The following is a 25,547-nucleotide window of genomic DNA, read 5'->3' as shown; positions in this document are numbered from 1 at the left end:
TTGCACGGATGACGTTGCTCTAGAAAATGGTAACATATTAGTGTTATATTAATGTAATGTTGGAAATCGAGAAGATGTGATTTGATTAAATGTAGAATTTAATATTTTTTCAATTTGGAGCTCATTGCTGTCAACGAGGATATGATGTAGTAGTGACGTAGAATTACTATAAATGGTACCAGTGTTGAAAATAAATATGGAGCACTGGTGCCAAAAAGAAGTTGTTGTTATCCCAGAAAACGTCTTACATAACAGTAATGTTTCCAAACAAAAAGAGACACCATTGCTTTAGAAAACAGTGCTTCCAACCCACAGATATACAAAATGGTACTATATATGCATCATCGATGCCAAACATTTAATTAGGCTCAGCTTGGAGGAATACAAATATAAATATGTAGAGTACAAAACCTTGTATTTTGTATGTATTGACATATTTGTACTCCTTCCAAGTTCCAAACTAAGCCTTACGGTTTTGTTTTTGTTTTGAAGAAGCCAAGAAAATCATACATAAAAACCATGGTTTTCAAAACCGGATCAAATCGGACGGACAAACCGGGAACCCGTCAAGTGACCAGTTCCGTTTAACGCAAAAACCAGATTTTTCCCCAGAACCGTTGATTTTGTTCAACAAACTGCTTAACCGTTCGAACGGTTTTGACCATTTTTTTTATTTTTTAATTTTTTGTTAGAATAAGCTGAACGTTCAGTTCGAACGGTTGGACCGTTCAACCCGGTAACCGGACCCCTGAACAGTTCGGTCACCGGGTTGGTTTTAAAAACCATGATAAAAACTACTTTGAAGTCTGAATCTACCACAGTGGGCTTACTTCTTAACCAATAAAATATGCAATTGAAGCAATTAGGTGCCTCACCTGATCAGCTCCAACCATATCAATAATGCTCTCACCCCCAATTATATATAGGCTTGCTATGTTGGTTTGATTCCATCATTGGCTCTCATATTTTTCTTGTCCTCCCCATCGCTAGCTAGCTTTGCAATATTGTTTGTCGGTCTCGTTAGGCATGGCATCTCCAGGTAAGCTGGAAGTAGAAATGGAGATCAAGTCTCCCACCGATAAGTTCTGGGAAAGCATCAGAAGCTCCACCACCCTCTTCCCCAAGGTCTTATCTGATTACTACGAGAGAATTGAAGTTGTTGAGGGTGATGGAAAGAGCGAGGGCTCCGTCAGGCTGGTCAAATACACTAGTACTGGAGGTAATATAATTCAAATCAAATTATCAAAACGCACACCCACCCACCCCACCTTAATTAACATTTAAAATTACTTTTCGTGAAGGCACCATTAGATATGATGGATAGTGAATATTGCATTAAGGAGAAGTTTTAATTAATTTGAGATATATATACCGTGTAGGAATTCCTGTGATAACGATGTCCAAGGAGAGAATCGACCTGGTGGATGAAGCAAACAAGGTGGAAGCTTACAGCGCCATTGAAGGAGACATATTAAAATTCTACAAGCATTTCAGGGCGAGGGTACATGTCACTACAGCGGGTGGTGATGATAAGAAGAAGGTGGTGAAATGGTCGTGCGAATTTGACAAGGCTAGCGACGAGGTGCCTGATCCCCACCTCGTTCAAGACTTTGCAACCAAGACTTTGAAGGCATTGGACGACTACCTTGTCAATAATGCCTAGAGATCCCTATATATGTTCGCTGTTGTAGCTAGGGGAGCTAGATTATTGCAATAACAAGTATGAGATGCTGTGGATTAGGATTTAATTAGGAGCCCCACAGCACATCACTGTTGGATTAATTCCGATTAGGTGGTAGCTAGCTTATTGGTTACCGTACGTACGTGGAAGATTATTAGTAGATATCATATATATTATATATATATATATATATATATATATATTGGTCAGATTAATCTTCTCTATCTTTAATGAACTAGTAGCTGAGATTTGTCATCGATGCTCGGTTGTCGGTGGGCCTTGTCACATACAAGTGGGTATCTGATCGATCGAGTATCTGAATTTCACTGCTATGTTATTACAGTATTACTATCTTCAGCTTCAGGTGGGCCTACCGAGTGCGTCGGTTGGCCTTGTCACATTCAATTTATGAACAACCACCACCACCACCTCTTAGCAGCTTAATAGTGAAGGAGGCTGACCATAAATCAAAGCAAATCAATGGAGTTTTCTTAATAAATTCAAAAGATCGAAACTCGTATACGTATAAAGTGCCCCTTCTTTCACCTTCACAAATAAGTGAATAACACACAGACACAGACACAGACACAGACACAGGTGGGTCACAAACAAAAGACGCTTAGTTTATTTATTACCCTACTAAGTAGCTAGTAAGTACTAACTATTATCATAATGCTAGCAGCATTCCTCTTGTTTTCATGGATGCATGGATAGACTCCACGATCGGATGGTATAAGAGTGCAATAAATTAAATTAAATAAAGCTGGTTCACTAATGGGGAACACGAAGATAGAGGGGGATGACATTGTGAGGTTGGGGAGGTGAGTCCCAGACGGAGAAGGCACTGGCGGAGTTCATCCACTTCTTTGTCATCTCTGGGTAATGGCGGTTGATAACATCTCTCAAGCTTTCAGTTTTGTTTACCCATTCCAGCCCCTTCCTTGTGTACGTCTCCTCATTATAATTGCTTGTGAAGAACCGATCCGCTTCCAACCTCCTACACTCCATTCACATACAACCAAATTCTTCATTAATTAATTACTTTCTATACATGCATCATGCATTAACTTCTTTTTAGGGATTAATGAACTCTCAAATGAATTATCAAGAAAATCAAACAATAGAAAATGCCAAGATTATTTGACAAGTTGAGGTTGCATTAATTGATGTTTTCTGGGGTTTACCCATACAAATATTTGATAAAATAGGCCATTGTTTTAGTATTAAATATAGGTACGACCATGAAGTGACAATTGTATCTAGCATAAATGCCCATACCAATTCAATGCATACATTTTTTAGGCTACCAAACACTTTCTCAAGCAATTGAATTGATAAGCCCCAAATGTTTTGAATAGAACCTTAGTTCAATTCATAATCCTGATATTAGGCAGGCAGCCCATTTTAATTTACAACAACATGCCCCATTTAACTCGGATCTCACAACAGTCTTTTTGACCTAGGGGTGGCATTTCTACCTGATCCATTTCATGTAACTGGTTGGTTGGAAATGGGTTGAATCAGCCAATGGCTTTTTTTTTTTTTTTCTAAAAAAAAAAGCCAATTAATGACGGATGGAAATGGGCTGGGCTAGATTGTTGGGTAGCAGTCTGTAGATAATCAGATATGCATTAGGTCAAACATTTTTTTTGGGTAAACGTATAAACTAACACAAAGCCCCACTCGGACTTATCTGATCCAACCCATTTAAATATGGGTTTGCGTGGGCGTGGCATTTGGATCAAGGTCTAAGTACCACGTATGAGTACTGGGCAAACCTACCCCGGTTAACACGACTGGGCCATCAGCATCAGGCCATCCTTCCAAAAAGTCACCGTCATCCTGGATTGAGATTTGAGACTTGAGACCTCACGTAGTAGAGTATCCAGTGGTACATTGGATTGCATTCAGACCCAGTTGGGTTAATCCAACCCATTTAATTCAAAGGATGGGCCGTACGTTGTCTTTAAACAAGTTGATTATTGGAGGAGAGTTTAATTACCTGGATGCCATCATAAAGAATATGGTGAAGGCTGTCTCACTAATGGCAAATCCCTTAATCTTCTTTTCAGCCATGAGACCCACAATGAGATCAAGCTCCTCAACGTCATCTCCATACACTTGTCGCAGTGTTTGAATTGCTTCCATATCGTCCGTCAGATCCTCCCATTTGGAGATGGGTATCAATAGCAAGCTCCGACGGAATTCGTTGTATCTGGCAACTTTCCTCTCCCTATCCCTGTAAACTGTGGGATTAATCAATATTAATTTCAGCATTATATAGGGCAATGAACGGTTGAGATCAGCTTGTGGTTTACCTTCAAGTGCAGGCATGTCAACATGATCCGGCCTTTCTTTCCCATCCTTGTCCTGTGGAATTAGATCCCTCAACCACAGAGGGTAGTTCCAGAGCTCAAGGGCACCACATGCCTGGTGTCCCATTGAAACCATTTGTCTTATGAATCCAATCCGGGATAATGCTTCTTCTCCCTTGTGGCCTATCAGATTGGTCATAGGTATCCTGTTTGGTGTCCCATCGATCATTTAATATTAACTCAAAGCCAAAGCGGTGATCATTCATAATCAGAGAGAGAGAGAGAGAGACCTTAAAAGCACTGGAGGCGCCTTGTTGGGTCCCGGAGCAACAGAGATATCCCTAAGGTGAAGGTCATCAGGTAGAAGCGCATGCATCCTGCAAACACTAGTGAACTCCTCAGTCAAACAATAAGGGACACCATGATTCTCCGGCTTCTTCATACCCACCAGACCTCCCAAGATGTCTCCTCCTACATGCCCAAATGTATCCTTGAATTTCTTTCCTAGCAACCCATACCTAAGAAAAAGTGAAAAACCATTGTAATTAATTAAATATGTTTACATATATAATTATAATTTGAATGGAAAGAGTAGCGTCTTTTGCTGTTGTCAGTTGCACCGGGTGCTCATGATGTGAATTAGACTTTAATTTTACCAGTTATTCATAGTGGAAAATGGGAAGCTTTGCAATGCTAATTGTTGTTTTTTTTTTCTCACCAATTGGCACGCATTTTTGCCAACAATGTATCAGTTTTCAGGAGCTCAACTGTCCAATCAATGGTGTGGACCTTGGCAATCACGGCTGAAGTAACTAGCCTTGCATGGCGATACAGATCCTCGTCATCTAACTCTGGATATTCCTTCTGAAACATCACGTGTTTTACAAATTAATGCTTTCTCTCATTGAATATATACAAATTAGAATTAAATAAGATGAAGAAGAAAGCATAATCAGATTAATTAAGGGGCTATTTGGTTTCATTGCCTTTATTTTATAAGATTTTTTATAGCTAGACATCAAAAAAATGCCTTCGCATTTGCGCAAACATCAAAAAGATATTTCCCTCCAACAGATGGCTCGCTCTTATACAATTCGAGAAAAACATTTTTTTAATAAACGGTTTAATCAAACAATATTTCAAATTCCATTAAAAAAAAAAGCCTATATAACACAGAATTGGCACCAGTTGTTCGGATAAATGGCAATAAAACAAAACACCATCTAAATTAGGGTTATTTATTTTCTACTGTTGTCCCAACCGGCATTGGGTTATAGCAATCAATCCAACCTGCACAAGCAGCTAATAAGTAGTTCACAACATACTTAATCATTTCATCAGTAAAAGTTAAAGCAATAATTCATTAATGACATGTTAGGAATCAATGCCTGAGAGGTGTTTTTTTTTTTTTGAGAAAATGATGATGCATTAACATGTTATTTTTCTTTATTTCAGAAAACTTTTTTTTTCTATTTTGAACCATTATTACTGCTGCCACATAGGTGTTGCCATATCAGCATAGCAGTAAAAAAACACCAAAAAAGAGCTATTTTCTCCAACCACACATTTCCAGGTTTTCAAGGTATGATCTTAAAAAACGTTTTTCAAAAAAAGAAAAAATACACACACATCAGATGTATGAAAAAACACAGATTTTACAGAGTGCTGATGTGATGCCATTTTTCAAGCAAATGGCATAATTCCAAACACCAGGTAAGTTTAGTGTTTGGCATCGGTGCTGGGAACATTGTACGACTTTCTCATAAAAACGATGCTGGGGATGTGGAGTTGGTTTTAATTGGTACGAGTGATGGTAATAATGTTTTCAACACTGATGTATATTATCCAACCTCCAAAATGATGTCACATCATTGTACCATTGACAGTAGCATGTTGTTTTCTTATAAAATATTGAATTTAGCATTGCTCTAAACCACATTTTCTCAATTTTTAAGACGTGATCTGAAACTAAGAAAGCATTATCTAAAACACTGTTTCAGTCGTAACAACACTGAGTCTGGATCTCCTATCCACAACCACAATAACACTACCGGTCTACCATGTATGTACCAATTAAGCAAGTGAGTACGTTCTGAATATTACCATAAGAGCATCACAGACGGCATTGTGTTCCTTGACGAATAGGGCTTGCAGAGCGGAGACGCCAGCCCAACTGTTCCTGATATCTCCTGAGACGGCAATTCCATCTTCATCGTGAAGGAGAAGACCATCATCCGATATCTTGAGCTTCCCATCTTTGAAGGTCCTCGTTTTTCCCAACTTCTCGGGATTGCTCCCATATACAGCACTCCCATCCCTTGACGATAGATGTTCCATCCATGATCCATGTATCGATCACAAACCATGATGAGCTTAATTATTTAAGCTAGCTTGAGAAAGAAGAGACAACTAGCTAGAAGCAGGGTTTTAAGTCATCGTACGTGCGTGAAAGCAAAACTTACCACCAAGGTGTTCGAGTGTTCAGAGACCCACTCTTTATCTCATAAAAACCAGTCGGGACCTCCTTGGTCTTGTAGAACTTGAACGATTTGAGTGGGCACTGACTCGCTACTTCACTAGGTGCAGTCAGTTCTATCTGCAAAAGTGCAAACGCACAACATATATATTCAATTCATCATCATCAGCGACATACATCATCTCAAGTTAATTAGTTGGTGGTGGAGCTAGCATTAATTAATTAATTTGAAATTAACCTGCTTGGTATCCTCCAAGTGATCGATCCAATCATGTATCATGAACTGTATCCAAGATGCAGCGATCATGTTCAATTGCTTTCCTGTATCTTTGAAATTTCTCCGGGCCAGAAGTTTGGTGGCCACCGCCGCCGGCTCCGGTTGCTCTAGCTACGACAACACAATGCCATATCACACAACAAGACATGTTAATTATGAACAGAGTCAGAAAGTGGGAAAAAAAATGTTCTTTTTGGATAAAATTGCCTTTGTAAAGGAAAAAGAAAAAAAAAAAAAAGTGCGAAGAGAGAGTGGTAATTAGGAGTGTCTATGGTTTGGTTAGCATTTTTTTGTAAACCGAACCGATGGTATCGGTTTTTCCAATTCTCCAAATCGAAATCGAATCGATACCACCGGTTAACCAGTTCATCGGTTTTGGTTTTTGACCGATTTAGTTCTTCGGTTTTTCGGTTTTTTATATTTATAATATATATTGTACAAATATATGTATAATATTATATAATAAATAATAAATGATATATAATATATTATAAATATTTGAAAAATATAATGTATATAATATATTTATAAATAAATCATTATAAATATAATATAAGTATACATTTATATATAATGAATATATAATACATAGAAAATATGTGACATATATTAAAAATATATATACCTGTCAGTTCAGTTAACCATCGATTTTTTTGTAGGTTAACCAAAAACCGAACCAGTCCTTCGATTTTTCAAAAATCCCAAACCGATCGATTCGATTAACCACATTTTGCGGTTTGATTTTCTCAGTTCAGTTCAATTTTTTAGTTTTTCAGTTTTTTATAAAAAATTGAAAAAACTAGTACCACCGGTTTGGTTTAGGCCCGCCCTTCCTTGCATTTGGGGCATGGATCCGGGCCGGGCCCAGGCTATAGTCCTTAATTAATAAGTGAGCCCGGCCCATGGTTGCACGACTAAAAAAGAAATGTGTTAAATGTTGCAATCATTTCTTTGGTATATATAAATGCTTCATCTCATTCATTTCTCTTCTACTTTTTGGTCAAATTCTACAAATTGGTAATATTTCTTTCTTCTTTTTTACTTTTTAGGAGAAAAAAAAAATCAAGTCATCAAGTGAAGATCTCATTGAGAAGACCGAGCACATACGTTTTTCAGGAAGATAGCAAGGTGTTAAATTACTCAAAAAATGAGGTAAAAGGGGAAGCAAAGAGGGTAAAAGCAACAAAAGGCCAAACAAAAATTCAGGGGTCAGGGCAGCAGTTGTGTTAAACTGTTGGCAGCATCTCTTTTCAGAAAAATAGTTAGCTTAATTAAATGTCATAATCATATGTTATATATAACAGATAAGATGGCTCCGCTGGGCATAAAAAAAAAAAAACATATAATAAACACAAAAATGAATCTCTGCCGGCGGTTTGTTAGAGCTGTCCCGGCGGTCAAGAGCTTTCCTGGAAAAAGACTGCAAAAGTCGAGTAATCTATGAACGCCAACAAAAACCTGATCTTTTTGTGTATGTAATGTTTGATTGATTTTCGGAACCACATTATCACAAAAAATTTCCATGTATACAAAAGGAATGAAGTGTACCAGTACCTTGAGTCTCTGGTTGACAGGGGGAATGTTTCTTCCGAAGAAGGTGCCCTCACTGCCTGCAACTTCATTAAAGGGATCGTTGTACCTGCCATCGGCTGTTCTGTAAGGATAATCAGCAGGGTTAAAACGAACACCAACGGAAGTGACACCGACATTGAAGAGGTTGTACTGTTGGTGAAGGTGCCGACGAATTCCAAGATATATCAAACCCAAGAACACTGGTAACTGATGCCACATGCCCAATTTGTCAATGGAATGTATTATCTGCAGTCATGGATAAAGAGAGAAATAATTAAGAAACAGAAAAAGCAAGAAGATGAAACCCTAGCTAGTTATTCTTGATTGTTGACAATATATAAAAGAAAGCATATGCAGGAATTGATGTTTCTAGCTAGCTACCAAGAAAAGAAGCTTGTCTATGAGAGTCATCCTAGCTACAACTTGTTGGAAGTCTTTATGGATGAGACCATTAAAGGGCGCACCCAGGATAACCTTCAGAGATGCCATGACAATCGACATTGTTCTTCACTTCTCCAAAGTCCAGACTAAGGATAAGCGATCTCTACAAAGCTCACAGAACCCAATGAATGATATCTACTTATATAAAAAAATTTGTGCAAGTTAATTTGATGGTCACTTGGCATCCCTCAAAAATTAAAAAAATATATATATAGTGTTGATATGGGATCTAATCAGGAATTTAAGACAAAATTGTATTTAAAAAGTATATAAAAAAAAATACTATGGAACAGTAATTAACCAACAATATATTAAATGCATGAATTTTTCTCTCTAATTGACGCTCAAAATTAAGTATTCGTTAATTCAAAACATTAAGAGAGACCGGATCCAGTCATTATGAACACATTCAATAGGCACTCATTAATATTTAAAATTTTGTTTAAATCATTTCAAGGGTAATCTGAGGGTACTTTATGGGACATGAATCATAAAATTTTCTGAGTGCTTACTCAGTATTCTTGTGTGTCAGCTTCATCTGAATTCTCCATTAAAGACAGAAGCCAAAGATAAACTCAACTTGTACTAATAGTATAAATAAATTAAGTTCTACCCATATTTTATATAACAAGACGCTGCTGTACGTATCATATTGAATTGCTCTCTCGTATATATCTATGACTCCGAGCCAGAATTCCTGTGGCCAATACTGCCATTCCACCCAGATTCTTTAGCTGATGAACAACCCCGAACCCGGAAAAAGGAAGCAAACATCAAGAAAAAGGGACTCTCTTCAGTCAGCAATGTGATAATTATATATTAAATTAAATGCTTTGAAATTGCCACTACTGCCATTCCATCCAAATTTTTTTTCTTTCTATTTGCAAATTTTGTATTCCAAAAATGGATGCAAAGTTTGCACCACCTTCCTCCTACAGTCTTATCTCAATTTTTTCTTATACAAAAGTGAGGTCCACACTATCTTGGTTTCTTACCTCACTCCCAAACAATTAAGCCTTTCTCTTAGGTACATTTCTCTTTCATATAAGGTGGGGATAACATTAGTGGGGCAAATCGAGTTGGCCCTAGTTAGCATTTTACATTGTTCTGGACTTAAGCCTTTAGGGCCAGGTCCACTCAAATTTTGATACGAGCCCAATCCGAGCCTGTCCAAGTTATATCCCTGTACAACATCATTTTACTTCTTACAAATAAATAAAAAAGTCAAATCTCATTATTGTTTTGTGGGAGGTTGTCTTCCTATAATATTCGTTTTGCAATCAACATGTTTGCAAAGAATTATTGTCTCCTATCTGATCGGAGGAATTGTATCCGATCAAATGCATTTCTCAGTGGAAATTTAAGATATAAGATTAGGGCTTAAAATTTAGGAGTTTTATATAAAAATCAAGAGTCAGTCGGATTCTTTTGTTCAACCATGGTATGTGATCTATTTTTGCCCTTTTACAATCAACATGTTTGCTTTCGATAAGACTGCTATTTGGGAGGTGGCATAATACAAGGTTTTAAATTTGAAGTAGGTTAAATTTCTACCCCTGAAGTTTTTGGTTGTTGTTGAAGTCTCCCCTAAAGTGTGCTAATTGCAATCACTTTTCCAAATTTTTTTGACATAGTTGCAAGCTGACCCCCTTTGTTAGAATCCTATGAAAAGAGGCATGGAAATGTCTAAAACACCCACAGTTTTTTTTTTATCAAAATGTTTATTTTTTAAATTTTCTCTTCATATCAATCGCTCAAATCTCAAAGGTAAAGTTGCAACTTTAGATTCTCTCTTTTTTTGTTGTTTATAAAGTTTGTATTGTTTTTTATATAGAAAGCAACACCGGTAGTAATTATATAGGTATTTTGGACATTTCGTGCCTCTTGTTAAAGCTTAGAGGATTCTAATAGAGGGGGTCTACTTGCAATTGCGTCAAAAAGCTTAGGGGAGATGATTGCAATTACCTAACTTTGGGGGAGGTTTCAGTAATTTACCCTTTGAAATATATTGTCCATTTAGGACTCCAGATCTGAAATGAATTTTATGTATATTATTTTTTTTTTATTTTTACATAAAAACTGATTCATTGGTATTTCACAATTAATATATATTGTGAAGGAAGAAAATGAATAATTCATGGGCTTGGAGTTAAAAGTTAAAACAAAATTCAAGAGTACTATATATCCGCTATTATTTCACCTAGATCTATAATGATGGTCTTCTTCTCATAATGTACTAAGCCCTTTTCATAATTCATATCAAGGTTTCTGATAAAGGGAAATTTGGCCCGACCTCGCAATCACTCGACACGTGGCAAAAGCAAACAATTCGGGACAGCGGAGCGCCCAAAACGAGCACCAGAGGTAACGAAGTCCAAGCTCACTACCGAGCCCGAACTCCAGACCGCTCTACTAAGAGCCCGAGCTCCCTACCGAGAGTCCGAGCTCCCTATTAAGAGAGAGCTCCCTATTAAGAGTCCGAGCTCCCTATTAAGAACCCGAGCTCCCTGCAAGGAGCACGAACTACCTCGGGTCCCGAGCCTCGCAAAGCTGTGACCCGAGCTGACCCATGGCAGTTCGGAACACTCCCCAAACCGAGCTCAAGACATCTCGCTCGCCACTCCAGCACTTCGCTTCCGAAACACCAGGCTGACCAAACGTACCTGACACCAAGGACGTTCGTATCCGAGGGCGGCACACCTGACTGATTTGGGATCCGACGCCTGACAGCCGCACTTCAAACGGCCTCCTACTACCGCCACCTGCCACCGTCGTTACTAGCCGCAGAGACGGCTCCAACAAAAGGAGCAGTGGCGGTTCTGTCCGGCCAGAGGAAGTGACATCCGAACTGGCGGGAGCTCAGAAATAATCATGCCCGATCTGACAGAAGCCTGGAAGTGAGTGTGCGAGGTGGTTATAAAAGGCTCCAACCCCACAAGAACGAGGTATGCTAACTTTTGCGCTATCTGGTCTATCTTGCCTTTGAAAGACTCTAACTTGAGCTTCGGAGCCCTTACGCCGAATTCTCCCCGGAGCTTCTCTTCTCCCTCCGTTTCAGGTCCCTGCTACTCAATTCAGAGGCAAGATCGTTGACAGCTAAGATCGGCCGGATTGTGCATCATCAATTGGCACCGTCTGTGGGAACGCTTCAAAAGGCCTCCCTCCAAAACTCTCATACCCCTTTCTTCTTCTTTGAAAAACTCAACACTCATGGCCTCTTCCAGCAACACCGGACGCGACACAGAGACAAACACCACCGGGGAACAGCCTCAAGTTCCCGTGGTGTGTGTTGGGCAGTTCACCATCCCCCTCTCGGTGGACGGAATTCCCAATCTGAATACGCCGCAAGCAGTGGCGCCTGTAAACCTTCCTGCCACGAACATCCCCCTTCCTCTCCCCATCGAGACTACCTTCACTGAACCAACAACCGTCCCCCTGGCAGCTAGCCAAAATCGGTTGGACGACCTGATGCAATGCATGCGGGCAATGCAAGCCCAGATGCAACAATTCCAGCAACACCAGCTTCACCAGCACCAAGTGTTGCACAACCTCTCCCAGTATCACTATCAACAGCAGTTCCCCCAACTGCCACCGAACCAACCACTACTTCCACCTCGCCACCCTGCTCCGAAGCCGGTCAAGGCCTCTCCGCAGGATGGGCGCCCCCACCAAGGAAAGGCCTCCAGGCCCCAGAACCCCCCAAACAGTCAGGCCTCGTCCCCAGGCCGAAGGGAAAGAAAAGACATCCCCGCCTCGCAGCTCGCAGGCGGGTCGGGAACCTCGCCCGCGAGATTGGCACCCCGGGGCTCCAAACCGGAGTTCCCACTCGTGGAAAACCGATTCGGCGCACTGGCAGCAGCGGACTACCAGCACTTCGGGCCCATCGAGCTCGGCAACACGGAGGCCAACAGCGCCAGTACAAGGCCCACTCAGCAGCGAAGGCGCCGTCGAGGTCGACGAACCGCCACCCGCGTCCTGTCAGAGCTCAGAGGCAAAGGCGAGATGAACTCGGACGAGGTAGGAGTTGCCCCGATTCTCTCAGTTTCTTCCCCCCTCGCGTCAGAACTCCTGGCAGTCCCTTTGCCCAGAGATTTCAAGCTCCCACCTCTAGACAAGTATGACGGGTCCTTCGACCCCAACGACCACGTTGACGCTTTCCAGTCCCAAATGCACCTCGCCAGAGCCAGCGAATCATGCATGTGCGTGGCTTTCACCACCACCCTCAAGGGGGTAGCCCGCACTTGGTACAGGAACCTGGATCCCGGGTCGATAAAGTGTTGGGCTCAGTTCGTGCAGGTCTTCACTGCACACTTTGTCACTAGCAAACGGTGCCCCAGAGCAGAGGAAAGCATCTTCGGGGTAGTCCAAAGGGAAGGAGAACCCATACGGGGCTACATCAAACGATTCAATGAAGCATGCTTACAGATATCGTGGTTAGACCCCGCGGTGCAGCTCGCCGCAGCAAAAAGAGGGGTGACGCACAAAGAGTTCAAATGGCACATGGTAGCTAACCAGCTCGCGACCGTGGCCGAGTTCCTCAAGCTCGCGGACAAGTTCATGAGGATGGAGGAGGAAATCAACCAACGAACCGAGGGCGAAAACGAGAAAAGAAAGAGGGATGGCGAGCCCTCTAACTCAGCCGATCGAAAAAACCCAGCCCGGGACCCAAAACCGAACCAGTCGTTCCGAGCTCCCCTACCAGTTCGGACGGATTACACGCCACTGAACACAAGGCGGACCGAGATCTTAATGACGATCAAGGATGCCCCGTACGTGAAATGGCCACCTCGCCTAAAGGGAAATCCGAACGAAAGAAACAAGAATTCGTATTGTAGTTTCCATAGGGACCATGGTCACAGTACCGAGCAGTGCAATAACCTCCGGGACGAAATAGAGGGGCTCATCCGTCGCGGATACTTAAGAAACTTTGTACAGCACAACAATAATAGCAATAAAGCGGATTGGCCAGGCGAGCATGAAAAGGAAGCCCCCGAAACAGGCAGCAGGCCTGCCGAACCGATGCAGCGACAGCCTCCGGCAGAGAGGCCAATTCGGGGAACCATCCATGTAATTGTGGGAGGTTCGGTGGTAGCGGGGTGTACATCGGCGGCAGCCCGGACTTCAGTTCGCGAAGCGGTCCTCGAGGAGCGGAACCCTCCGAAAAGGCCAAAGACCGAAGAGCCAATCCTCTTCACAGAAGACGACGCGCGAGGAGTTCGCTACCCTCACGATGACGCGCTTGTCATTAAACTAAGGATCGGCGACTTCGAGGTTAGGCGCGTACTCGTAGATTCGGGCAGCTCGGCGGACATCCTCTTCAAATCGGCGTTTGATCGACTACAGCTGCCGAGGAGCGAACTAAAGCCCGCAAATACTCCCCTGGTGGGCTTCAGCGGAGAGGAAGTCAGGCCCCTCGGAAAAATAACAGTACCTGTGGAAGTCGGCACGTGGCCTTGCGCGGTCAGACTCAACCACGACTTCCTGGTGGTCGCGACTCCCTCCCCATACAATGCCATAATAGGGCGGCCAATCACGCATATCCTGCGGGCGGTGGTCTCCACCTACTATTTGGCCATGAAGTTCCCTACGGACTTCGGTGTGGGGGTAGCGCGGGGCGACCAGCTCGAGTCCCGCAAGTGCTACGTTGCCGCCCTAAAGGGAAAGACCAAGGCATCCGGCGACCTCGATCTGGAGCGGCCCACGGAACAAGGCGAAGAACGAGCCTCGCCCACAGAGGAAACAGTCGTGATCCCAACCTCGCCTAGGGACCCAGCTAGCACACTCCAGATCGGTGCTTCTGTTGAAGAACCCCTGCGAACCGAACTGGTAAGTTAGTTACTTCAAAATTTAGATATTTTTGCATGGTCCGCGACCGATATGCCCGGTATTGACCCTGGCCTTATAACTCACAAACTTAACACTGACCCTTTAGTCAGACCCGTTAGACAGAAGAAACGGAACTTAGCCCCAGAGCGCTGGAAGGCGGTCGACGAGGAAGTCGAGAAGCTCATCGAGGCAGACTTCATAAGGGAAGTCCATTACCCGAGCTGGGTGGCCAACCCTGTGCTGGTGAAAAAGACGAACGGCAAGTGGCGCATGTGCGTCGACTACACCGACCTGAACCGAGCTTGCCCGAAAGACTGCTTCCCCCTTCCTAGGATCGACCGCCTAGTGGACGCGACCTCGGGACATGAGTTGCTAAGCTTCTTGGATGCCTACTCAGGCTACAACCAAATCCGGATGGACCAGTCCGACGAGGAAAAAACCAGCTTCATAACCGAGTTCGGTCTGTACTGTTACAAGGTCATGCCCTTCGGGTTAAAAAATGCCGGGGCGACCTTCCAAAGACTTGTAAATAGGTTGTTTCGGCCCCTGATTGGCACAAAGATAGAGTGTTATGTAGACGACATGGTCGTCAAGACATGGTTTTCACAAGAACTAATAAAAGACTTGGACTCTGTCTTCCAAATCCTGCGTCCGTTTAGCATAAAATTGAACCCCAACAAATGCGTCTTTGGCGTCACCTCGGGCAAATTCCTAGGCTACGTTGTCAATTGGCGCGGTATCGAGGCCAACCCGGACAAGATAAAAGCCGTTCTAGATATGAGACCGCCTCGGAAAGTAAAAGAAGTTCAGAGGCTAAACGGCCGCATAGCCGCTCTAATCCGCTTCATGTCCAAGTCGGCAGATCGCTGCCACCCTTCTTCAAAGCAATCAAAGGCAAAGGGTTCGAGTGGACCCAAGACTGCCAGCTCGCGTTTGACGAGCTAAAAGGTTACCTCGCCAGTGTGCCAACCTTAGCTCGGCCCGAGGAAGGCGAAGTCTTAGAACTGTACCTCTCGGCTAGCGACGAGGTGGTCAGTTCGGTACTAGTAAAGGAAGCAGACCGGGTCCAACGACCCATATATTATGTTAGTAAAATCCTGCAGGGAGCAGAGACAAGGTACCCGCAGATAGAAAAGCTAGCGTACGCACTGGTGATAGCAGCACGGAAACTCCGCCCGTACTTTCAGGCTCACACCGTCATCGTCCTGACCGACAAACCTCTGAGACAAGTTTTACTCAAACCCGAGGTTTCCGGCCGACTGACGAAGTGGGTCATCGAACTCAGTGAGTACGATCTCCAGTACAAGCCAAGAACTGCCATTAAGGCCCAAGCCTTGGCAGATTTTATCGCAGAATGCACGTTTAGCCTCGAAGCCCCTGAGCCGGTCGAGCCCGAGATCCCCAGTTCGGGCGAGCTCGGAGCTCCCAAGCCAAACGAGTCCGAACCCCGTGAAGTAGCAGCCAGTGTAGCATCCCTCCTGGTTCGACCAAGCGTGAATTGGGATGAGGAGCCCTGGATCCTTCATGTAGATGACTCCTCGAACCAACAAGGCAGCGGGGCTGGAATAGTGCTACGCGGCCCGAGCGGAACAAAGCTGGAATACGCACTACGCTTTGAGTTCGCGGCATCCAACAACGAGGCGGAGTACGAGGCACTGATAGTCGGGCTAAACCTACCGCACAAGGTTGGAGCAAAGCACATGGTTATCTGCAGTGATTCCTAGCTCGTGGTCAACCAAGTTACAAGCGAATACGAAGCGCGCGAGCTCACAATGATTGCGTATTTGGCAAAAGTAAAGGAGGCCCTGCTCAACTTCCAGTCACACTTCATCAAGCAAATCCCGAGGTCAGAGAACACTGAGGCCGACGCCCTATCCCGACTAGCCAGCACGAGCCACAACGCCATGAGAACCGTGTACGTAGAGGACTTACCTCGGCCCAGCATTCTCGGTGGGGCAGAAGAGGTCGCTCCCGTCACTGAAGCAGAGCCGAGCTGGATCGACCCACTCGTGAGCTTCCTGCTAGACGGAACCCTCCCCGCGGACCGCAACGCAGCCAAGAGGGTGCAGCGCCAGGCAGCCAAATACGTCATGATAGACGAACGGTTGTACCGACGATCCTACACGCTCCCCTACCTGCGATGCTTGCGCCCGGCCGAAGCCGGATTGGTACTCCGCAACACTCATGAAGGCTTGTGCGGCGGACACCTGGGGGGCAGAGCCCTCGCCAAAAAGCACTTTGACAAGGATACTACTGGCCAACGATGAAGAAAGAGACAATCGAGCTCGTCAGAAAATGCGACAAGTGTCAGAAGCATGCCAACATCCATCATCAGCCCGCTGCCGACCTCAAATACCTCACCAGCCCATGGCCCTTCGCCCAATGGGGCATCGACCTCCTGGGGCCATTCCCACCAGCGACAGGCAGGAGAAAATTCCTAGTGGTGGCAGTAGATTACTTCACAAAGTGGATAGAAGCTGAACCCCTGGCAATAGTTACAGCCCGAAACATACAGAACTTTTGGAAGAACATTGTATGTCGCTTCGGGCTACCTCGGGTACTGATCTCCGACAACGGCAAACAGTTCGAAGATATAAAGTTCCAAGAATGGTGCCAAAGTATGGGGATTAGTCAGAACTTCACGTCGGTCGCACACCCGCAGGCAAATGGCCAAACAGAAGTAATGAATAGAGCCATCCTCCGCGGACTGAAAGCACGATTAGACCGAGCCAAAGGTTTGTGGGCAGACGAACTACCAAGTGTTCTATGGGCTCACCGAACCACGGAAAAAGCCGCCACCGGAGAGACCCCCTTTAACCTCACCTACGGCACCGAGGCGGTGATCCCGGCGGAAATCGAAGTACCTACGCTGCGACTAGAAGCATACGACGAATAGACAAACGAGGGCGAGTTACGCACCAACCTCGACCTACTGGACGAAGTGAGGGACTTCGCGCACATCCGAACTGCGGCCTACCAACAAAAGGTAGCTCGGTATTATAACGCGCGAGTAAAGAAGAGGAACTTCCGCGTCGGCGACCTGGTTCTCCGCAAGGTCATGGTGCCCGACCTCGCAATCACCCGACACGTGGCAAAAGCAAACAACTCGGGACAGCGGAGCGCCCAAAACGAGCACCAGAGGTAACGAAGTCCAAGCTCACTACCGAGCCCGAACTCCAGACCGCTCTACTAAGAGCCCGAGCTCCCTACCAAGAGTCCGAGCTCCCTACTGGGAGTCCGAGAAGAGCGGGCTCCCTATTAAGAGTCCGAGCTCCCTATTAAGAACCCGAGCTCCCTACTGAGAACCCGAGCTCCCTGCAAGGAGCACGAACTACCTCGGGTCCCGAGCCTCGCAAAGCTGTGACCCGAGCTGACACATGGCAGTTCGGAACACTCCCCAAACCAAGCTCAAGACATCTCGCTCGCCACTCCAGCACTTCGCTTCCGAAACCCCAGGCTGACCAAACGTACCTGACACCAAGGACGTCCATATCCGAGGGCGGCACACCTGACTGATTTGGGATCTGACGCCTGACAGCCGCACTTCAAACGGCCTCTTGCTACCGCCACCTGCCATCGTCGTTACTAGCCGCAGAGACGGCTCCAACAAAAGGAGCAGTGGCGGTTCTGTCCGGCCAGAGGAAGTGACATCCGAACTGGCGGGAGCTCAGAAATAATCATGCCCGATCTGACAGAAACCTGGAAGTGAGTGCGCGAGGTGGTTATAAAAGGCTCCGACCCCACAAGAACGAGGTATGCTAACTTTTGCGCTATCTGGTCTATCTTGCCTTTGAAAGACTCTAACTTGAGCTTCGGAGCCCTTACGCCGGGTTCTCCTCGGAGCTTCTCTTCTCCCTCCGTTTCAGGTCCCTGCTACTCAGTTCAGAGGCAAGATCGTTGACAGCTAAGATCGGCCGGATTGTGCAACATCAGTTTCCCAGGTCAAATGATCCAATTGTCCGGTCTGAATAGACAACCCACTCTAACAAAAAAACAGACAAAACTCGTTGTCCAAGTCGACGGATCAACGATTCACTGACCAAATCAACAAATTTTGATGAAAAAACGATTTTAACATGAAACAAAACCGGTCTGATGATCAATTCCGGATTTTTCCGATCCAACCATCCGGTCCAGTCTGATTTTATAAAACACTGATTCATATAGCGAGTGGAACCAAACACCATAAAATATCAGCATTTCGTTTCAGGTGCAATGAAATGGGGCTACATATATGTAACCATGGGGGCATCAACATGGCTCTGAAATTATAGCACTCCACCGGCAGCTAGACCAACTTTGGATAATTAGATAACTGGCACAATACTCAAATGACTACAACGTACCCAATAAAATGCTGACACCTCTGTAGTAAAAGAAAAAGGAAAATCACTGCTTTTAATATACTTTTATCCATCCTCCACATTCAAAGTGAGGCTGTATGATTGTGACACCTCTGTAATCATACAAGATAAAGCTAAGTTACCTACCACAAATTATATATATATATATATATTAATTAATGCTACCAGCAAAAATTATTAAAGGATACAGGTGGACTATCAATAACTACTCCAGCCCGATTTTGTAGCGTGTATCAGTGTATGTAAGTAACCTGAATTGAGGATCATCACCAGTTCACCACCCACCTTTGAATTAAGTGGGCCATCATATGTAACGCCAAACAACGTCTTTAATTAATTTCATGGCACATGCGACATATGATAACCACCACCCACAAGCCGTACCCAACTAAAAAGGTACTGACTCAGTAATATGTGTCCTGATTATAATAATCAGGTTTTGGTCGTTGTGGACCAATCAAGACCCAAACCAAGCATATATATTATAAAAATACCCCAATCTAATACTTAATTAGCTATTTTACTTTGTAGGACTGGTTTCGTTATTGGTATAATAGTTGCTGTTCTTGTTCAAAATCATACCTTGGTTGGCCTGGTTCCTTTGCAACCGGTTTTAAAGTGACAATTAAATTAAGGTTGTGTTTGATATCATTATCACTTGATATCATTCGCACAATGATATCATTATCATTGTGCGAATTTGATTGAGATGGCCAGCGAGGTGGTCTCTGATCCCCACCTCCATCGTTCAGGACTTTTGAAAGAGCTGGATGACTACCAACACCGGTGGGCCTTAAGCCTTATCACATTCAATTTATGAATCATCCATCGGCCACTACCTCATCTATATCTTAGATATATGCCAACCAAATAGCTAGATGGCGGTGGTCCTTGGCGCCAATAGCCATCTTAATTTAATTAATCAATGGAGTTGTCTTAATTAATAAAAAGAAACGACGTACACATACTCCCTTCTTTGCCCTTAATTCACACACACACACAAACAAAGTATTCATACAAAAGGCGTAGCTTATTACCCTACTATTATAATGCTACATCTTTCCTCTTGTTTCATGGATGGATATAGAAGAGTGCATTAAACTGTACTACTTAAAGCTGGTTCACTAATGGGGAACACGAAGATAGAGGGGGATGACATTGTGAGGTTGGGGAGGTGAGTCCCAGACGGAGAAGGCACTGGTGGAGTTCATCCATTTCTTTGTCATCTCTGGGTAATGGCGGTTGATAACATCCCTCAAGCTCTCAGTTCTGTTTACCCATTCCAGCCCCTTCCTTGTGTATGTCTCCTCATTATAATTGCTTGTGAAGAACCGATCCGCTTCCAACCTCCTACACTCCATTCACATACAACCAAATTCTTCATTAATTAATTACTTTCTATACATGCATCATGCATTAACTTCTTTTTAGGGATTAATGAACTCTCAAATGAAATGAATTAGCAAGACCCGGTTGGGTTAAGCCGACCCATTTAATTCAATGGGCCGTTGTCTTTAAACGTAACCGTTTATTTATACCTGGATGCCATCAAAAGGAATATGATGAATGCTGTTTCACTAATGGCAAATCCCTTGATCTTCTTTTCAGCCATGAGACCCACAATTAGATCAAGCTCCTCAACGTCATCCCCATACACTTGTCGCAGTGTTTGAATTGCTTCCACATCGTCCGTCAGATCCTCCCATTTGGAGATGGGTATCAATAGCAAGCTTCGACGGAATTCGTTGTATCTGGCAACATTCCTTTCCCTATCCCTATAAACTGTGCCATCAATCAATCAAAAAATTCAATTAGATTCGTTCAAATTGTTGCATTAGTTCCCAAATCATAAAGATGGGTCCACATTATATAAGCCAATTAATTAAGGGTTCAGATGATGAGCGCTTGTGGTTTACCTTCAAGTGCAGGCATATCGACATGGTCTGGCCTTTCCTTCCCATCCTTGTCCTGTGGAATTAGATCCCTCAACCACAGAGGGTAGTTCCAGAGCTCAAGGGCACCACATGCTTGGTGTCCCATTGAAACCATTTGTCTTATGAATCCAATCTCTGATAATGTTTCTTCTCCCTTGAGGCCTACCAGCTTGGCCATAGGAATCCTGTTTAATTAATTTGTGTCCCATCATTTAATAATGTTCAGACAAAGTTAAAGCCAATAGCAGAGAGAGAGAGAGAGAGACCTTTTAAGCAGTGGTGGTGATTTGCTGGGTCCTGGAGCAACAGAGATATCCCTAAGGAGAAGGTCATCGGGTAGAAGGGCATGCATCCTGTAAACACTAGTGAACTCCTCTGTCAAAGAATAAGGGACACCATGATTCTCTGGCTTCTTCATACCCACCAGACCTCCCAAGGTGCCTCCTCCTACGTGCCCAAATGTATCCTTGAATTTCTTTCCTAGCAACCCATACCTAAGGAGGAGACAAGTAAAACCATGCAATATAATGAAATTAGTTAAATGTTTATACAATCTTAATGGAAGAAGCAGCATCTTTTTCTCACCAATTGGCACGCATTCCTGCCAACAACGTATCAGTTTTTAGGAGCTCAACTGTCCAGTCAATGGTGTGGACCTTGGCAATCACGGCTGAAGTAACTAGCCTTGCATAGCGATACAGATCTTCGTCGTCTAACTCTGGATATTCCTTCTGAAACGTCATAATTAAGTTTTCCAAATTAATGCTCTCTCATAGCTAGAATAGATGAAGAAGAAGAAAGCAGTCAGATTAACTTAAAGTTATTAATTTTCAACTGCAGCCCCAACCATTTTGAGAGTTCAGTCAATGTCAGTAAGCAACAACTACTTATACCTTAAGAACATCACAGACGGCATTGTGTTCCTTGACGAATAGGGCCTGCAGAGCGGAGACGCCAGCCCAACTGTTCCTGACGTCTCCTGAGACGGCAATTCCATCTTCATCATGAAGGAGAAGACCATCATCCGATATCTTGAGCTTACCGTCTTTGAAGGTCCTCACTTTTCTCAACCTCTCGGCATTGCTCCCATATATAGCACTTCCATCCCTGCACCATGCATGTTCATCACATTAATTAATTCATGATCCATCACAAGCGTGAGACTGAGATTAATTAGTATTTAAGCATGAGAAGAGAAAAATTGAAGAAGCTGCAGCTAGGGTTTTAAGCAGTACTGAACGTGCATGAAAGCAAAACTTACCACCAAGGTGTTCGAATGTTGAGATGCCCGCTCTTTATCTCATAAAAACCAGTTGGGACCTCCTTGGTCTTGTACAACTTGAACGATTTGAGTGGGCACTGACTCGCTACTTCGCTAGGTGCAGTAAGTTCTATCTGCAATTGAATATATGTTCATCCTCATCAGCGACGTACATGATCCGATCAAGTTAATTACTTGGTACTTGGTGGTGGAGCTAGCATTAATTAATTAATTTGAGACCTGGTTGGTATCCTCCAAGTGGTCGATCCAATCATGTATCATGAACTGTATCCAAGATGCAGCGATCATGTTGAATTGCTTTCCTGTATCTTTGAAATTTCTCCGGGCCAGAAGTTTGGTGGCCACCACCGCCGGCTCCGGTCGCTTTAGCTACGACAATACAATGCCATATCACACAACATGACATGTTGAATTAGGACTCTCTCACTCTCTCTCATATAAATATATATAAATGTGACAATCTGCAGAGATAAGTAAAGACGTAAACCAGGAATAGAATTAAATATCAATATCATAGCGTGTAATTAGTAAATACACGTATTTAGGACATAAGTATGCATGGCTTCGTTGGTTTGTATTGCAAATGAAATTTGGAGTGCGGATTGTCACCTGTCCCTTGTCTGTCCAACCTCCTAACGAATGTCGAACAAAGTTAACCCTCCGTTAACTTTTATTTTTAGAAGAGAAACTGAAAAAAAGAGTGTAATTGGACAAAACCTAACCTTTACTGAATTAATTCTTGTCTAAATTAACAAGCTTGGTATCTCTAAATAAAGTAAATTCTTTCATCACTACCTCTACTCCATTCTACTTCTGTTTAAACTTAGATCATAAGCTGTGCATTAAAATGAAAAATGCAAGCTACTGTGAAATGTGAACAAATAAGATGATTGTTAGGCGAATGAATCATGTGAGCACAAAAAGAAGACTGAATGAACCCGAAAGTCTTCAAACTATTAAATATGGCATAAAAAGGATCAAATGGGTTGAGAGAAAGAAAGGAAAGAAATACCAATCAGAGAGAAATTAAACGTCCCGCTCTCTCTACCTTGAGAGAAAAAAATATAGTATATTTTGCATGTATGATCTATTAATATACGCAAATGTATAACTTTTTTTAAAACCCCTAATTTTAAAAATAAGACATCCCATATTTTTAAAATCCATATGATGTATATATCATATTTTTTTATGAAAAAAATGAATCACATATCTATACTTGTAAAATATAGAGCTGTGCAAAATACAAAAGAAAAAATATGCATATATACCTAACTACAAAAATGAGGTCAGATCCTACTAAATGGAGCAAGAGCAGAAGTTGGAACCTAATCCAGATGTATTCCTCACAAAGTGCACTTCACACCAACCTCACATTCGTTTTTATATCCATGTATTGTAAACTTCTTCCATACTTGGTTTTATCATTCGTAGGAAAATGTTTCAAATGCTGGCATCTGCTTCGCCTCGCAGCCACATCTCACTGTATATTGGAAACATCTCCCATAAATAATAGCATACAAGTATAGAAGCAGATGCTCCTAATGTACGATCAAAATATGCTATGAGATTGATGTGAGAAGCATTCTATGAGGAACAGATCTGGAGTCAGACTGGGAGGTGCTGTGAAAAGTTGGTGAGAGGTGCGCTCTCAGAGGAGCAAATCCCAATTCATTGAAACCACACTACAATGGAGAACTTAGTACCTTGTGTTTCTGGTCGACAGGAGGAATGTTTCTTCCAAAAAAGGTGCCCTGACTGCCTGCACCTTCATTAAAGGGATCGTTATACCTGCCATCAGCTGTTCTGTAAGGGTAATCAGCAGGGTTAAAACGAACACCAATGGGAGTGACACCAACATTGAGGAGGTTGTACTGTTGGTGAAGGTGACGACGAATTCCAAGATATATCAAACCCAACAACACCGGTAGCTGATGCCATATGCCCAACTTATCAACGAAATGTATTACCTGCAGGCACGAAGAAATTAGAAAACCTAAAAAGAAGTAATAAATACTAAGCCCCAACCTAGTGACTCTTAATTCTTGACACAAAACAAAGCAGAGCAGAGGCAGAGGTATTCATTAATGTTGTCATCACCAAGAAGAGAAGCTTGTCTAAGAGAGTCATCCGAGCTACAACTTGATGGAAGTCTTTATGGATGAAACCATGAAAGGGTGCACCCAGGAGAGACTTCAGAGATGCCATTACAATAGTCATTCTTCTTATTTCACTTCTCCGATCTCCAAAGCCCAAACTAATTAATAATAAATGATCTCTACAATTACAGAGCTCGCACAACCCAAATACCCATTGTACCTATTTATAAAATTTGAACAAGCTTGTTGCCTTTTATCAACTTGTACCACGCAGGCAATTTAATTTCTTTGTGCTACGCATTTTCCTAAATTTCCTTTTTTTTTTTTGGGTAAAATCATGCATCCTTGACCATGACTGTTATGGGTGGCTTTTTTTTCTTTTTGTGGTGTGTGTGGGTAGGCGCCAGCCGATGACTCAGTCTCAGCACCACCCTCAATGCCTATCCACCCAAAAGAAAGACCATGAAAGTAAAAAACTAAGGCTTTGTTTAGCATATTTTTTTATATGGGTTATTGGCTGTTTAATAGTACGGTAGCTCGAGTTTTTATCTTTTCCCGTTTCATTACGAAAAGATCTAGCCACCAAATGATCTCTAAATACAGTTTTTCAACTTTAATTATATCTTTGCATAAGAAGACGTGCCTTAATCAAACTATTTTGCTAAAATCTTAATACAAAAGTTGATTTCCTCTTGTCTTTGCTCATACATGTATTTGAAGAATCTGTTATTCTAGAACCAATTTCACAGCCTAAACCTTCATCTGCACCTGATCTTATTCCTGATTTGGTTTTAGAACTTATTGACCATTCAACATCAGACCAAATATTAGATGTTGAACCTGCAATTGAAATGCTACCACTTCAACCTGATCTAGACCTCCAACAAACCAAACACAGTACTATGATAGGATTAGGAATAAGTCAACCTGGATGAAAGACTTTGTTACTAATCTATCTTTTACTGATCCAACTGCTGCCAATACTTACTTACTCAGAACCACACCCACCAGTTCCAAACACACCCCTCAGACTTTTCCTTTCATTCGCTCACCACTGTTTACATGTGATTACTTGTCATTTCTAGCAAATGTTACAACTATTCAGGAACCAAAATCTTACAAAGAAGCCAGTGTTAAAGCAGAAAGAGTGCAGGCAATGAACAAGGAGTTAGAGGCTTTAGAATCAAACCAAACCTGGGATTTGATGCCATTACCTGCAGGGAAGAAACCTATTGGCTAGGGGTGTTCACGGGTCGGGTTGGGTTGGTTTCTTGGGATTT

The 25,547-nt window shown here is 43.0% G+C and overlaps 3 protein-coding genes across 5 annotated transcripts; 1 reads left to right on the top strand and 2 right to left on the bottom strand.

Moving 5' to 3' along the window:
• The first annotated feature begins 943 nt into the window (after nt 1-943).
• LOC104595440 (MLP-like protein 423) lies at nt 944-1,936 on the top strand. The gene is made up of 2 exons (XM_010256171.3): nt 944-1,219; nt 1,380-1,936. The coding sequence occupies exons 1-2, from the start codon at nt 1,027-1,029 to the stop codon at nt 1,661-1,663; spliced, it is 477 nt and encodes a 158-aa protein (XP_010254473.1). The 5' UTR covers nt 944-1,026; the 3' UTR covers nt 1,664-1,936.
• Nucleotides 1,937-2,201: 265 nt separating this feature from the next.
• On the bottom strand, nt 2,202-9,352 carry LOC104595431 (alpha-dioxygenase PIOX-like). Of its 3 annotated transcripts, none has more exons than XM_088899609.1 (10): nt 9,275-9,352; nt 8,304-8,567; nt 6,711-6,860; nt 6,459-6,592; nt 6,100-6,313; nt 4,715-4,860; nt 4,287-4,514; nt 4,000-4,202; nt 3,684-3,927; nt 2,202-2,678 (listed from the first exon to the last, which is right to left on the bottom strand). In XM_088899609.1, exons 2-10 carry the CDS (start codon nt 8,538-8,540, stop codon nt 2,453-2,455), a joined length of 1,782 nt encoding a protein of 593 aa, XP_088755735.1. In that variant the 5' UTR covers nt 8,541-8,567; nt 9,275-9,352; the 3' UTR covers nt 2,202-2,452. The 3 variants fall into 3 exon arrangements, with proteins under 3 accessions (XP_088755735.1, XP_010254466.1, XP_088755736.1); XM_010256164.3 differs by lacking the exon at nt 9,275-9,352 and adding an exon at nt 8,703-8,934; XM_088899610.1 differs by lacking the exon at nt 9,275-9,352 and adding an exon at nt 8,786-8,902.
• Nucleotides 9,353-19,865: 10,513 nt separating this feature from the next.
• On the bottom strand, nt 19,866-24,500 carry LOC104595421 (alpha-dioxygenase PIOX-like). Its single transcript, XM_010256155.3, has 10 exons — nt 24,269-24,500; nt 23,875-24,138; nt 22,388-22,537; nt 22,148-22,281; nt 21,780-21,993; nt 21,472-21,617; nt 21,153-21,380; nt 20,869-21,071; nt 20,491-20,734; nt 19,866-20,302 (listed from the first exon to the last, which is right to left on the bottom strand). Exons 1-10 carry the CDS (start codon nt 24,386-24,388, stop codon nt 20,077-20,079), a joined length of 1,929 nt encoding a protein of 642 aa, XP_010254457.1. The 5' UTR covers nt 24,389-24,500; the 3' UTR covers nt 19,866-20,076.
• Between the last annotated feature and the right edge of the window lie 1,047 nt (nt 24,501-25,547).

This window comes from Nelumbo nucifera, chromosome 3 (assembly GCF_055504915.1).
Source record: "Nelumbo nucifera cultivar China Antique chromosome 3, China Antique-T2T, whole genome shotgun sequence".
Lineage (NCBI taxonomy): Eukaryota > Viridiplantae > Streptophyta > Magnoliopsida > Proteales > Nelumbonaceae > Nelumbo > Nelumbo nucifera.
This window is presented reverse-complemented; position numbering and strand designations above follow the sequence as displayed.

Bases quoted from the DNA above. Each gene is read 5' to 3' on its own strand.
- LOC104595440 (XM_010256171.3), top strand. From the start codon at position 1,027: ATGGCATCTCCAGGTAAGCTGGAAGTAGAAATGGAGATCAAGTCTCCC. The intron at 1,220-1,379 runs GTAATATAATTC...TATACCGTGTAG, and splicing joins CAAATACACTAGTACTGGAG to GAATTCCTGTGATAACGATG.
- LOC104595431 (XM_010256164.3), bottom strand. From the start codon at position 8,822: ATGTCGATTGTCATGGCATCTCTGAAGGTTATCCTGGGTGCGCCCTTT. The intron at 6,593-6,710 runs GTTAATTTCAAA...GCACTTTTGCAG, and splicing joins ACTTGGAGGATACCAAGCAG to ATAGAACTGACTGCACCTAG. The intron at 4,203-4,286 runs GTCTCTCTCTCT...GACACCAAACAG, and splicing joins GCGCCTCCAGTGCTTTTAAG to GATACCTATGACCAATCTGA.
- LOC104595421 (XM_010256155.3), bottom strand. From the start codon at position 24,388: ATGACTATTGTAATGGCATCTCTGAAGTCTCTCCTGGGTGCACCCTTT. The intron at 22,282-22,387 runs GTCTCAAATTAA...ATTCAATTGCAG, and splicing joins ACTTGGAGGATACCAACCAG to ATAGAACTTACTGCACCTAG. The intron at 21,381-21,471 runs GTGAGAAAAAGA...TCTCCTCCTTAG, and splicing joins GCAGGAATGCGTGCCAATTG to GTATGGGTTGCTAGGAAAGA.